Source organism: Panulirus ornatus, chromosome 9, assembly GCF_036320965.1.
Source record: "Panulirus ornatus isolate Po-2019 chromosome 9, ASM3632096v1, whole genome shotgun sequence".
Taxonomy (NCBI): Eukaryota; Metazoa; Arthropoda; class Malacostraca; order Decapoda; family Palinuridae; genus Panulirus; species Panulirus ornatus.
The window spans coordinates 49,595,410-49,609,981 of record NC_092232.1 but is presented as its reverse complement, the minus strand read 5'-3'; the positions used below and the strand labels follow the sequence as shown (position 1 = coordinate 49,609,981).

At 42.8% G+C, this 14,572-nt stretch overlaps 2 protein-coding genes across 7 annotated transcripts in view; one reads left to right on the top strand and one right to left on the bottom strand.

Moving 5' to 3' along the window:
* LOC139750411 (uncharacterized) overlaps positions 1–14,572 on the bottom strand; it is a 158,511-nt gene that overhangs the window by 117,140 nt on the left and 26,799 nt on the right. The gene's annotated exons all lie outside the window — the stretch shown is intronic.
* Positions 1–14,572, top strand: part of LOC139750410 (BTB/POZ domain-containing protein 6-B-like) — a 115,335-nt gene that overhangs the window by 94,091 nt on the left and 6,672 nt on the right. For 4 of the 6 annotated variants that reach the window (XM_071665175.1, XM_071665176.1, XM_071665171.1 and 1 more), the window contains one exon: positions 13,320–13,529. In XM_071665175.1, the coding sequence (XP_071521276.1) occupies positions 13,320–13,529 (210 nt within the window). Of the gene's footprint in view, positions 1–2,871; positions 3,256–13,319; positions 13,530–14,572 lie in introns of all 6 variants that reach the window. The other 2 variants (XM_071665174.1, XM_071665172.1) reach the window with 1 other exon arrangement.

Here is a 14,572-nt window from a genome sequence, read left to right as displayed (position 1 = left end):
GGAGCCTCAGAATTAGGTACATGACAGGAGACGGGATCTAATTCTTGCTAAATATGCGCAGTGGTTGTACGTCACGACACCCCCCCCCCCCCACCCCGCCTAGTGAGTGCACAGACTGGTGGGGTAATGCTCTCACTGTCCGGGCTCGCGGCCCTCATCCACCTCTCACTGCTCAAGCTCGTGGCCCTCATCCACCTCTCACTGTTCAAGCTCGTGGCCCTCATCCACCTCTCACTGTTCAAGCTCGTGGCCCTCATCCACCTCTCACTGTTCAAGCTCGTGGCCCTCATCCACCTCTCACTGTTCAAGCTCGTGGCCCTCATCCACCTCTCACTGTTCAAGCTCGCGGCCCTCATCCACCTCTCACTGTTCAAGCTCGCGGCCCTCATCCACCTCTCACTGTTCAAGCTCGTGGCCCTCATCCACCTCTCACTGTTCAAGCTCGCGGCCCTCATCCACCTCTCACTGCTCAAGCTCGTGGCCCTCATCCACCTCTCACTGCTCAAGCTCGTGGCCCTCATCCACCTCTCACTGTTCAAGCTCGTGGCCCTCATCCACCTCTCACTGCTCAAGCTCGCGGCCCTCATCCACCTCTCACTGCTCAAGCTCGTGGCCCTCATCCACCTCTCACTGCTCAAGCTCGTGGCCCTCATCCACCTCTCACTGCTCAAGCTCGCGGCCCTCATCCACCTCTCACTGTTCAAGCTCGCGGCCCTCATCCACCTCTCACTGCTCAAGCTCGCGGCCCTCATCCACCTCTCACTGCTCAAGCTCGCGGCCCTCATCCACCTCTCACTGCTCAAGCTCGTGGCCCTCATCCACCTCTTACGGTTCTGGCTCGCGGCCCTCATCCACCTCTCACTGCTCAAGCTCGTGGCCCTCATCCACCTCTCACTGCTCAAGCTCGTGGCCCTCATCCACCTCTCACTGCTCAAGCTCGCGGCCCTCATCCACCTCTCACTGCTCAAGCTCGCGGCCCTCATCCACCTCTCACTGCTCAAGCTCGTGGCCCTCATCCACCTCTCACTGTTCAAGCTCGTGGCCCTCATCCACCTCTCACTGCTCAAGCTCGTGGCCCTCATCCACCTCTCACTGCTCAAGCTCGCGGCCCTCATCCACCTCTCACTGTTCAAGCTCGTGGCCCTCATCCACCTCTCACTGTTCAAGCTCGTGGCCCTCATCCACCTCTCACTGCTCAAGCTCGCGGCCCTCATCCACCTCTCACTCTTGACCAACGCTTGCCTCTCATCCTGGCCTCTCCCCGTCAGACTGAGCCTTCACTGCGCACATACTGCTCATTTCTCGTTGAGCCCATCTGGTTAGAACACTTCCCATGTCCTTTACTTTCTCTTTTCCCTCGTTGAAGACGCCCTCACCAACACAGAATCGTTAACGCAGTGTCTAGTAATTACCCATGTTCAACGAGAGAGAGAGAGAGAGAGAGAGAGAGAGAGAGAGAGAGAGAGAGAGAGAGAGAGAGAGAGAGAGACTGTGGAACCCCCCCCCCCACCCACCCACCCTCGTTAACCAACATTAATCCATCATATCCCCTCGTTGCACCAGCTGCCGGACGTTTCCAGTGTACTGAAATGCAAAGTCTTATGAATTTATGCAACTCTCTGTCGCCCACGACCCCGCTTCCTGCACCCCTGCGGAATAATGTGTGTGTGTGTGTGTGTGTGTGTGTGTGTGTGTGTGTGTGTGTGTGTAGGAGCCCAACCCTGGGAGTGTGCCTTCCACCGTAATGCCTGGCCTCGCTCGTGGGTCACGCCCCACGTCTTCTTCTTCCCTCCCCCTAAAGCCAAGGAAGTCTGTTAAACGCTCCAACGTAAGAGACTGACTACCACCAAGTCCACTCCTGTGGGTCCCCCTCCCCCCACGTTACCATTGGTCACACACCACCCCACACCATCATTAAATGCCACAGCAGTAACATCAAAACAATACACACCCAGCATCCAGGCACTGTCTGCCACAGACCTCCTCAGACCAGTCTGCCACACTTTACTCCACACTATATGCTTATATAGTTCATCTGTCATTACTTCCATGCATCTTTACCATAACCCAAACATTATTACTATACCATTTTCCCATTATCCACCCGAACGGACTTTACCGAATGCCTCTCAATCATACCAAAATAGGCTTGACTTCCGTACCGTATTTAACGATTTTTCACATTCCAAGGTCACTGTCTGTCGAGATGTTCATGTTTTAACTTTGAAAACAAAAAACTAGTTTAAACGAGAAATAAATCCATATACCTCCTGGTTAAGGAAACGACAGTGTAGGTTTTAGTATAAAACAATTACCCTGTAGATCTATGCTGCTAGCGATGAGGTACTTGTATCTAGGGGTTTCTCTACCCTGTCTGGGGTTTCTCTACCCTGTCTGGGGTTTCTCTACCCTGTCTGGGGTTCTTCTACCCTGTCTGGGGTTTCTCTACCCTGCCTGGGGTTCTTCCGCCCGGTCTGGGGTTTCTCAAACCCCATACTTAACGTGTACATTCAAACACAAGAGCAGACGATGTGAGGACCGGCCGATGTCTATGTGGAAGCAGCAGCTTATGATATGACACTTGGCCGTCCCTCACAACCCAGCCCCGTAGAGTTCTTATCATTTCCCCAAATCTCTGGGAACCCCATCTGTCCCATGCACCACTTTCTGCCCGTCCTTGACATAAACCACTCACTGAATTACGGTGAGCAACGCAATGCGAGGACAGTCTTCGTGTATTCTGGTTTTCTGATACGCAATAAACCCCAAAGAAAGCAGTGGACATGAAACAATCGGAAAGGTTTGATGGTTTAATCGTGACGTGTTTTTTAGTGTCTTAAAATTTTACAATATCATTGGCATCCAAAAAAGGTACAGTACTGCGTATGTTATGGAAGCACAAACTATGGTGTTAATCCCAGGACTATTATATATATATTCGTTCAAAACTGCAAGTGGAATGTGAACATGAAAGAAAAAAATCGTGAAAGAAAAGAAAGAATATCTTCAAGATATAGACACCTTGGAAATAAGAGAGCCACTGGGGTTCACTGAAGGAGGTGCCGCCCTAGCATTAAATGTTGGCTAGCTGAGTTTCGCAATGGTGTTGGTTTAAGTGACAACAGAACTTGCCATAAGCACACTGTGCCCTTGTGAGGATACGTCAGCTGCCATCACCATGAGGAGACTTGTCTACTACACAGTGATGGGCCCCTGCAAGTGGGTCCAGCTCTCACTACATCTGATCCGCGGCAGGTAAGACTCGCAAAAAGCTTTTTTTTCTCTCTCTCTCTCTCTCTCTCTCTCCGTCTCCCAAGTCCAGACAAAGAGAAGCCTAGGTGTGCTCTGGCCTGGATGAGGCACTAAGAGATGACTAAATTCATATGTTCCAAAGCAAGTGTCCCTACAGAAGAAAGAATAACATACCCGTTCTCTGACACCATTCATGCACAGACACTAGCAAGGCACGTTATGTTCTTAGTCATTTAGGAAACAACAGTAGAAACATGGTTGTTGACATGAGTGTGAAATGGACAAATTCTGCATAATTCACTGCAACCGGTCTTTGAACTGGGACTATTGAAATACAGATCAATTTTCTTTGATTCCAAACAGCCTAAGAAACAGTGAAATAGATAAATTCCTCATGAACCATTGCATTAGCCCAGGACTAAGAAATTTTACCCCAAACTCTGGCTTTCCTGAAGTAATTAAGTCAACTTTATTTCCGTATAATAAACACAACATTTAAACTTCTGAACTAGTAATGTACTGACGCATGATCAACACTGCATCCAACAAGCTATAACACATCATGTGGAATGTTTATAGCCGATTTCCACCAAGTATTCTCGCAAACTGAAAAATCACGTCAGCCGAAAATATTGATAAAACTGATCAGTTCTTAGACAAATGTACTTTAATTCGTGTAAACACACACACACACACACACACACACACACACACACACACACACACACACATATATATATATATATATATATATATATATATATATATATATATATATATATATATATATCTTTCTTTTTTCTTTCATACTATTCGCCATTTCCCGCATTAGAGAGGTAGCGTTAAGAACAGAGGACTGGGCCTTTCAGGGAATATCCTCACCTGGCCCCCCTTCTCTGTTCCTTCTTTTGAAAAAAAAAAAAAAAAAAAAAAAAAGAGGGGAGGATTTCCAGCAACCCGCTCCCTCCCCTTTTAGTCGCCTTCTACGACACGCAGGGAATACGTGGGAAGTATTCTTTCTCCCCTATCCAAGTTAGATCCGTAACTTCGGGAAAAGGATTGGCTCTGAGGATTGAGCCAGTCGGGCCTGTGCAGGAAGCGGGCCTGGGTTCAGGCGCAGGACTGGACGAGGTGAAGGAGGTTGTAGTGGTGGTGTTGGACTTACTTTTGGTGTTGTTGATTTTGTGTCCAAGCCCTCTGCATCATCACAGCAAAGTTCTTCTTCTTCCTCCTCACCCGCCACCCATTGTTGGCACATCTCCGTGTTGCCCCTGTACTGTGTTTCTGCTACTTCTTTTTCTGTGCTGCTGCTGATGCTGTTGTCGTATGACTATGCATACACGCGTGCAGGCAGGGCTGTAGTAGTCAAGTGGTGCAGGCAAGCAAGGCAGTAGTAATGTGTCTGCGTCTTTGGTGTGGTTGCCTAAGGTGAAGGAAGGAAGGGTGTGGAATTTTGTGATGCACGGCTTCTCACTGATGACACCGATAGTAGTAGTAATAATAATAAGCAACCCCCCAACACTTTTTTACTGCTACAGCGATGACTCTGGATCCAGTTCGGACCGGCGTTTTATGGAGAAAGACCCTTCCGTGGAGCGCACCAGGCTGCGTGGTCGTGTTCTCAAGTTGGTGGCTGGGCCTTAGTTCCGTGGACCTACTACTACTGCCAGTTTTTTGATATATATATATATATATATATATATATATATATATATATATATATATATATATATATATATATATATATTTCAACGTATACATACACAGACATATACATATATATATACATGTACATACTCGTACATGCTGCCTTCATCCAATCTTGCCGCCACCCCGCCACACACGAAATGACATCCCCCCTCCCCCCGCGTGCGCGCGAGGTAGCGCCAGGAAACGACAAAGGCCACATTCGTTCACACTCAGTCTCTAGCTGTCATGTGTAATGCACCGAAACCACAGCTCCCTTTCCACAACCAGGCCCCACAAAACTTTCCATGGTTTACCCCAGACACTTCACATGCCCTGGTTCAATCCACTGACAACACGTCGACCCCGGTATACCACATCCTTCCAATTCACTCTATTCCTTGTACGCCTTTCACCCTCCTGGATGTTCAAGCCCCAATCGCTCAAAATCTTTTTCACTCCATCCTTTTACCTCCATTTTGATCTACTTCTCGTTCCTAACACCTCTGACACATATATCCTCTTTGTCAATCTTTCCACACTCATCCTCTCCATGTGACCAAACCAATTCAATACACCCTCTTTTGCTCTCTCAACCACGCTCGTTTTATTACCACACATCTCTCTTACCCTTTCATTGCTTACTCGATCAAACCATCTCACACCACATATTGTCCTCAAACATCTCATTTCTAACACATCCACCCTCCTCCGCACAACCCTATCTATCACCCATGCCTCACAACCATATAACAATGCTGGAACCACTATTCCTTCAAACATACCCATTTTTGCTCTCCGAGATAACGTTCTCACCTTCCACATATTATTCAATGCTCCCAGGATTTTCGCCCCCTCCCCCACTGTGTGACTCACTTCAGTTTCCATGGTTCCATCTACTGCCAAATCCACTCCTGGGTATCTAAAACACTTCACTTCCTCCAGTTTTTCTCCATTCAAACTTACCTCCCAATTGACTTGTCCCTCAACCCTACTGAACCTAATAACCTTGCTCTTATTCACATTTACTCTCAGCTTTCTTCTCTCACACACTTTACCAACTCAGTCACCAACTTCTGCAGTTTCTCACCCAAATCAGCCACCAGTGCTGTATCATCAGCAAACAACAACTGACTCACTTCCCAAACCCTCTCATCCACAACAGATTGCATACTTGCCCCTCTCTCCAAAACATTCACCTCCCTAAGAACCCCATCCATAAACAAATTAAACAACCATGGAGACATCACACACCCTTGCCGCAAACTGACATTCACTGGGAACCACTTACTTTCCTCTCTTCCTACTCGTACACGTGCCTTACATCCTCGATAAAAACTTTTCACTGCTTCTAGCAACTTACCTCCCACACCATATATTCTTAATACCTTCCACAGAGCATATCTGTCAACTCTATCATATGTCTTCTCCAGATCCATAAAAGCTACATACAAATCCATCTGCTTTTCTAAGTATTTCTCACACACATTCTTCAAAGCAAACACTTGATCCACACATCCTCTACCACTTCTGAAACCACACACACACACATCAAGGCTGGGCCTTAATTGAAATATAAAGAGGATTGTGAAATGGAAAAAGAAAAGGTAAGGGGAACGTATCTACGAACTTTTAAGGAAACGAATAACCTATCTTTTGAAATGTGCCAGGTCATAGTTATTGGGAAAGACATGAGAAGGTTAAGTTCCTAATCTTGACGTGTAGGGAAAGAAACAGATATCAAAATGGCCCACCCTTGAGTTGCCAATAGCCACGAAGTAATCATGTAATGCAGCAGCTTACCGAGTATTGCATGGTCTACCTAGTGGTGGGGACACACATGCAATCAGTTCTCGGGAGCAAAAACCAAAGTAATACCTATAGAAGAGGGGAAAGTAACCCAACACAGCAGGGTAAGGCAAGTGGGTCGTTATACTTCTGGACTTCCAAAAAGCATTTGACAAAGTTCCCCACATTAAATTGACGCATAAATCCAGGCCGTGGGAATTACTGATTTAACAAGTGACTGAATAGAAGCCTGGTCATGTGATAAGAGGCGGTGAGTCGTAATGAATGGTAAATCGTCTCCGTGGTCACCCATTACTACGTTCTTGGGCCACCAATACCTTTCATGATTTATCTTAATCCTGGGTTAACTGAAAAATTTCCTGGTACCAGCCATACTTGAAGGTATTAGAAAGGCCCTTTAAGCTGGAAGCCACAGGAATAGGAAGGGAGGTATATAGAGCTCAGTTTGAGCTATTTACAAAGGTTAATGACTAGACACTGGAGGAGTACACTGCGGAGCAGTTCACTTGGAGGAAATAGGCACTAAAGATCCTGGAGCACCTGTCAAGGGAAAAGCAACACTAATACCAGACTATGTTGGATGTCGTGTAGAGACATTACAGTGCCTCTCATGAGAACTAGGTCTTGCTAAGTTCAAGACCAGTGTCAAAACAAGAAGCAGAAGCTCACACAGGATCTCGAGGGGATGACATGCAGGGTGTAACCAACAGTGCAACCAAGACTTTTAGGTTAGAAAGGCAGTGCATGGCAAGAAAATAAGGAAAAAAAAAAGTCTGCAGGACACCATCTCTTAAGAGGAAAGGTTTTCAACCTTTAAAACCTACACTTCTCTCCTCTATGAGAATGAGAGCATAAATACATGAAGGAGGAGGGTTCAGAGAGAACTTTCAAATAAATGAATAACTTCAGAGGTAAATTGAAGGCAAAGTCCAGCTCTCTTCAATGAAGACACTCCAGAGCCACACAGGGGAGATACACAATGTCTAAACTAAGGCACCATCTAATGAAGGTGGAACAAGAGGGGTCCCTTTTCTAGATTTCCATCAATGGAAGGATTGTTATGAAGGCCAAGGTAAAGGACACTTTTCTCACATCATATGCTCTCATGCAAAGCACTGGTTTGAGCCAACTAGATGAGTTCCTTGATCCACATACTCATATCCCACTGAGAGAGGTTTCATGGTTTGGGATGTACAAATAAATTATTCCCTTAGTTGAGTCGAAAAGATCACTTAAGGAAATTTATTGAGCATAAGGTATGACATTCTCTTGATAACATTTTCCAACACTGGACTATTTCTAAATTAAATGATCTCAGTCACAGCCAGAAATCTGGGGTTTATCTTGACCTCTAAGAGCTTGTCATAAAAGATGAGAACATTTTTGTATTTGAACATAGTATATAATTCAATAATTCTCCTAGATTTTTCATAAAATGGTTAGATATGCCATAAAAATGATCAGACGGTAAAAGATTAGAATTCTGAAGGTTACCCACTGGGCTGCAGGGAAAAGCAACTAGTCTACTCAAAAAGAAAAAGTGGAAAGGTTCATCCTAAGGAGGCCTGTCAAATTAATACCAAAACCCTATAACATGTGTCCTGAAGGGCACTCCTATAAAAGACAATAATGTTACTTGCCATGTCCCAGTCATGGTACAGGCTGCAAAGGAACTCTAAACATAAGGCCTCAGTCATTTCCAAAGACATCAGAATCAAGAAAAGTACTGAAAAGGTTTCCAGAACAACTGATACTCTCTCCAGCAGAAAGGCAAATGTTAAGGAGCAGGTCATCTGTTAAGGATTCTCCGAACCTCTGCCTGTATAAGAGTTTGAAAAAATCAGTCTACATTCCAGAATCTAGAACTCTTGGCTTAAAACCTCCAAAAGACTGAGGCTGTCTAAAGGAGCCTAAGATACAAACCATGGCATTTGGCATAACCAAAGGAGACTTGCACTAAAGTTGTTTGTGGTACCAGAGGGCTACTCGCATCACTAACACCAAAAACCAGGAGGTAAACTGAGGAAAAGTGATACATATGATACAAAATAACTTTAACCCAAGGACAGAGTCATTGCAACTACCCTCCTATCAAAAACTGTAAAACATAAGTAAAAAGTAATGCACTGCTTCTCGTGACAGAAATCCACCTTCCCTCTCAATATTTCTGTTGACATTGTGTGCAACCCTGACAGAGCATCTGTGCAGACATGCATATTCTCTGAAGATAAGAGATTTGGCCTATAATTCTTTCCTCTTAGTCTAAGGCAGGGATTTGCAAAAGCCTTTTTTCATCAAAAATATAATAACCACAGTATTTTCCATCAGACAAACAAATTCTGCACCTTAATCTCATAGCATTCCGAAATACAAAAAAGTCATCAACTCCTTAATGTTGGAAAAAATGGTACTTCTTTCCCCAACTAAGGGTTCCACCTACATGACCTTCTTAAGAGTGGAATTCCCCTCCTTGATTGGAAGCATCCATCCAAACCACTACACAAGTTGGTTGGGTCTCCAAGGTGACGGTTTTTGAAGTTTAACTATGAGAGTCAACCAATCTTTATATTCAAAAAGTTCCCAGGGAAGTATTTTGGAAGATCTATGCTAAATGCAGGAAAGAATCTGTTACCCAGAATGTATCCATATGGCCTACAGCTTTACCATGTCATGTACAGGGCTGCAAACACAAACTTCCCAAGAAGATGCTCTTGTTGACGTCAAGACACTCAGGTCTACAGCCATAAGACCATCACAGCACTTGTGTAAACCCATGTTTTGCCCCTAGAAAGACAAGGAATGGCAGTATCAATCTAGCTGGAAACTATAGCATCCAGAATTTGAATCTCTAGACTGGTTGTCCAGTCTTCTACTGGAGGTATTCTCAATGCTTTGTAAGGTGGTCATTCTTGAACTTTATACTGTCACCCTGAACTAGCAGTATGGGCTCCAAAAAACTGCTAAAACCTTCGTCAAAAGAGAATTATTGGAATGTGCCACTAGGTCTTTCACTTTCCCAAAAATTTGTAAATACTTTTCATAATTCTCTCAATATTTCAATTAAGGCCCAAACTTGATGTAGACTTTTGTCTGTGACTGGAGCCTTCAACATAAAAAAAAGAAGTCATGCTTACATTTTACGTTGACACTATAGCAATTTAAGTGTAAGGTATGGAAAATGCTCTGTATGGTAGTCATCCTAAACCTACCTGTTCCTTAGTATGTGACTGTTTAGAGAATACATGTCCAATTCATTTTTTTTTCTACTGAATCCCTTTCTTGGAGTGTAAAAGGGGTGTTGATAAAAAAAAAAGAATGGTCTCATTATAGACTGTAAGATGGCTTTGCCTATTATCTCTACAGTGTCTTCCCTGCAGGGGTTGTCCTAACCTTCTCCTTAACAGGAATGTTAGATTCCAATTACAACCCTAGTTCACAAAAACAGTACAAGTTGTACCTCTCTAATCTGGCGCTTGGTGTTCCAGCACATCTTGAATCTGCTGCTGTTTGTTTATTTGATTCAAAGAAAATGAACTAAGGAAAAGCCAGAGTACCAGAAGCAAGCTACATTGCAAAAGTGGTTGAAGAAGGTCATTAATAACATTACCAAGGCTCATTCCAGCATAGAAAGTCCACTTCCCTGCATCTCCTCTTCTTCTGATGTGCAAGTATCTGCTGACCATAGAGACCCTGATGACCCTGCATACCCTGAACACTCTACTAATTCTAGAGACACTGCTAACCCTGCATATCCTGAAGACACTGCTGATCCTGGAGACACTGGAGACCATGAAGACCCTGCTGACCCTGATGTATTTCTGGTGTAACAATAAAAATCTTGTTTGGAAGCATTAATTGTTCTATCATTTCCTGTTTTAAGCTTTGCTCTACCTTTGATAACACAGCAATATGTTGTGGAATGAGCTGGCAAGACTAGGGGTCAGGCATATGTTTACATAGGGCATTCCTTTAGGGTTAAATTTCTATTTCCTGGCATTTTCTGTGGTCTGGCAATGACCAGGTCCCAGGGATGCCGGATTAAAGAGGTACAACCAGTAGATATAACCACATGTAGAACTTCCACAGCTTTAAAGTTCTAAAGATGATCTCTGACTAGCAAGATGCAAAAACTGGTCCCATTATTGGCTGTAAGATGTCCTTGCCCATTACCTCTACTGTCTTCCTGTAATAGCCGAGTCAGGGGTTGTCCTAAAATTTTCACGGACAGCAATGTTAGATACCAGCTCCAACCTTGGTCCACAAATCCAGTAGATACACCCAAGTGTTGAACTTCCAAAGCCTTAGAGTTCTAGAGATGAAATAAACATGATCCCATACAGGCAAGGAGCAATGTCAAGGGAAACATGCTTGATGGCCTTGAAAGGACAGCTCTGCCTCTGGGAAAGGTAAACTTAGTGGTAGCAGAGTATTTCTGCCTGACAGGAGAATGAAAAGTTTTTATTTCACAAATAAATGCGCACAGGAAGAACATTGTATATGAAAAAAATACTGTGAAAAAAACATACACCAAGGGTGATGTGCTACAGGCTATGTTCTGAGGCCAAGTATGCTAAGAATGATGTCAGGAACTAAAAGACTAGTCCGTTACATCGCATTCTGATGGATATTCACCTAAGTGGACAAAATTTGTGACAAAAGACTTTCACAGAAATTTCCATTAGATTATAAACTTTGTCTAGCAGGATCCACATTCTTTTACAAGCTGAATTCCAATACACACGAAAGTCCACTGAAAAGAGTTTCACTGTCTAGATATTGAATTTAGGTAGATGATATGATAAATAATGCTACTACATTAACAGAAAGGAAATATAAGGTTACTCAACTTTGTAAATAATGTAAATAGCAAATTATTATGTTATCAGTTTGTATAAACACAGTTCAAACTGGTAATGTACTGCAAGCACCTTACCAAATTCTGGATGGGGTCCCTTTTCCCTCAACCTTAAAGGTTGAAAGATTTCATCAAATATCAGGAATGAAAATGCACTGCTTGTGTTGTATCATTTCTTTTGCTGTTTGTCGTAAATTATGTAAATAGCCCTTGTAATTAGTTTCTGTAAATATTGTAGCTAACTAGTTAGAATGACAACTGTCTTGGAAGGGACACTATATGCAGCATACCATTGGCTGTATGGTCATCCATGTGGTAAGACCTATGGTAAAATTTTTATTGTTATAAGAAATTACCGATTATACCAGCCATTGAGGTGATTGGGTTCTTTAATGACATTATCTTTTGTAGTTGGGAGGGGTTGTTTATACAATAGATGAACTTTTAGTGTTTATTTCTTGTCTCCAAGGTTTGTACTGTACGGTCATTTCAGTATGTCTGCCAAGAATCCTTGAGGCTATCAAAGTTGATGATACTAAGAAACTTGTGGCTATAGCCAAGCCCATAAGTTTCATCACCCGATTGTGGCCACTATTATGAAAATTACTGATAAAATATGAAGACACTGAAGAATAAGATACAGCTGAGTTGCTAGTGTCACATTCTGAGGACTTGACCAATGAGAAACTCTTGTAGATGGAGCTAGGAAAACTTGAAGTGGAAAGGGCAAAAATATGTCATACCTCATGCCAATACAACATCCCCTACTACATGCCATTTTACAACCAAGGGGTTAGTAGAATAGTTTGACTACTTAGACAAGACTATTGCTCTCATTATAAACATGGATTCCATCGATTAACATACTTTTATGTTCTCTGGAGTGTTTACAGATGCTTCACAAAGTTAAAGGGAGTATTAAAGAGAGAAAAAGAGACATGCCATACAGCTAAAATTCAAAATCCTTTTCAAAGGCCTAAACATCTCCTCTATCCCTGTTTTAACAGCTGTTGGATCAGAATAATTCTGGTTGTGACCTAGACACCCCAAGTACTCCTCTCCTCACTTCCTTTAATCATCAATCCACTCCTCAAGCCTTCAGCACAATATTTATGGCAAGTTCTTCAATATCATATGAATCAACACTAAGATAAGTGGATTAGTGATCAATATTGCAACCCACCTTACAGAATGGGTTTCAGTTGTTCATACAAAGACATTCACAGGTTTTTCAAGAACATAACTATGTCATTATATAATAGGGAAACATTTTGCATGGCACTGATCCTTTCCATGCAACAGATCTTAAAAAAATTTACTTACAATATTCATTTTTAGAAAAAGTACATCAAGATTAATGAAATGTCCATGAGAGTATACATCTTGACAATTTTGTTTTCTTATATGATAAAAAAGCCCATGACTTGAAATTTGGTCTGTTCCCCTTCCAACTGCTGAATTCTTTTACCTTCTTCCTAAAGGCTACCATCTCATACCTCAATTTAAATCTTCTATTTTCAAAGTATGGCATCAACAACATTCTTTATCATTAAGGATTTACATGTATTTCTTTCATATTCTTCTTATCTATCCTATGACCCTCCTATGTTCATTTTTTTTTTATCTCTTTCTTTTCCTCTTCAGCCTTATTTATTACTTTCAGAAACTGAAATCAAATGTGAATCACTGTAATCTTATAAGAGAAATTCTACCACAGATCCTACAACCTGTATGAGAATGAAGATGGAAGTGACGTAATCTTAATGGTAGGAGATGACATCTACAGGGAGAGAATACCAGCCCACTCCTGGGTCCTAGCTGCAGGTAACCAAGTCTTCAGGGCAATGTTCCAGGGGCCACTTGCTGACAGGCACAAAAAGACCTACAATATTCCGAATGACCCAAAGGGCTTCCAAAATCTGCTGAAGTAAGTTCATAAATCATTTTAACAGTATAACAAACCCTGTAGTGATCTAAGCCACAGTTGTCAGCATTAAGTCAAACAAGGATACAACACATTAGCAGTAGTGAAATCATTAAATCTGGTTCAGTCAAATAACAGTACATCACCCCTTTTATACCACATCACTCCAGTTCACACTATCTCATACACACCTTTCACCCTCCTGTGTGTTAAGCCTCAAACATTCTAAATCTTTTTCACTCCATCCTTCCATCTCCAATTTGGTCTCCTCCTTCTCCTTGTGTCTCGTAGGTGATGCCTAGAATGAATGGTGTTTTGTTCAGTGAGACAGACTATTCATTCACAGTGGGTGTGAGCTGGACTTATGTCTGTCTATGATTAAAAGAGTGACTGAAGACTTCTGCAACGATGCCAGCTTTCTGTTCTGGGTGAGCCATTGTTCCAACAGTGTAATGTAATGTTCTGTTGCATGTTTGATGTTGCTTCTGTGGTGTCAGAGTGTTGTGATGTGCTTTTGAAGTTGTCTGCAAACAAAAAGACCGTGATATTGAGATCTGAAGGAGGTAGTGGGAGGTCACTGTGTAACTAACATTCAAAATATTTAAAGAAAAAAAATCTATAGACCTTTATCTTTTACAGCTACAAAACATTAACACACATCTCTCTTTTATTCTTTCTTTTGTACTTGTTCATCATTTCCCATGTTAGCATGGTAGCACCAGGGACAGACAAAACAAAAGCCTTATTTGCTCACATTCTTTCACCAGAGTCAAGTGTGATGCACTTGAAACCATAGCCCCTTATCCACAACCAGGCCCCACAGACCTTTCTTTGGTTTCCCCCATTTACTTCACATTCCTTGATGATAGTAAGTGAGCTTGGAAAAGTGATGTGTGTGAAGAAATACCAAAAGATACTGAGTGTTGAATGCCAAAAGGCGAGAATAAACAAAACAGGGGGAATGGGTGAAGAATGGAAGGTATTTAGGGAAGCAGTGCTTACATGTATGAGAGAAGTGTGTGGCATGCAGAACGTGGAAGGTGGGC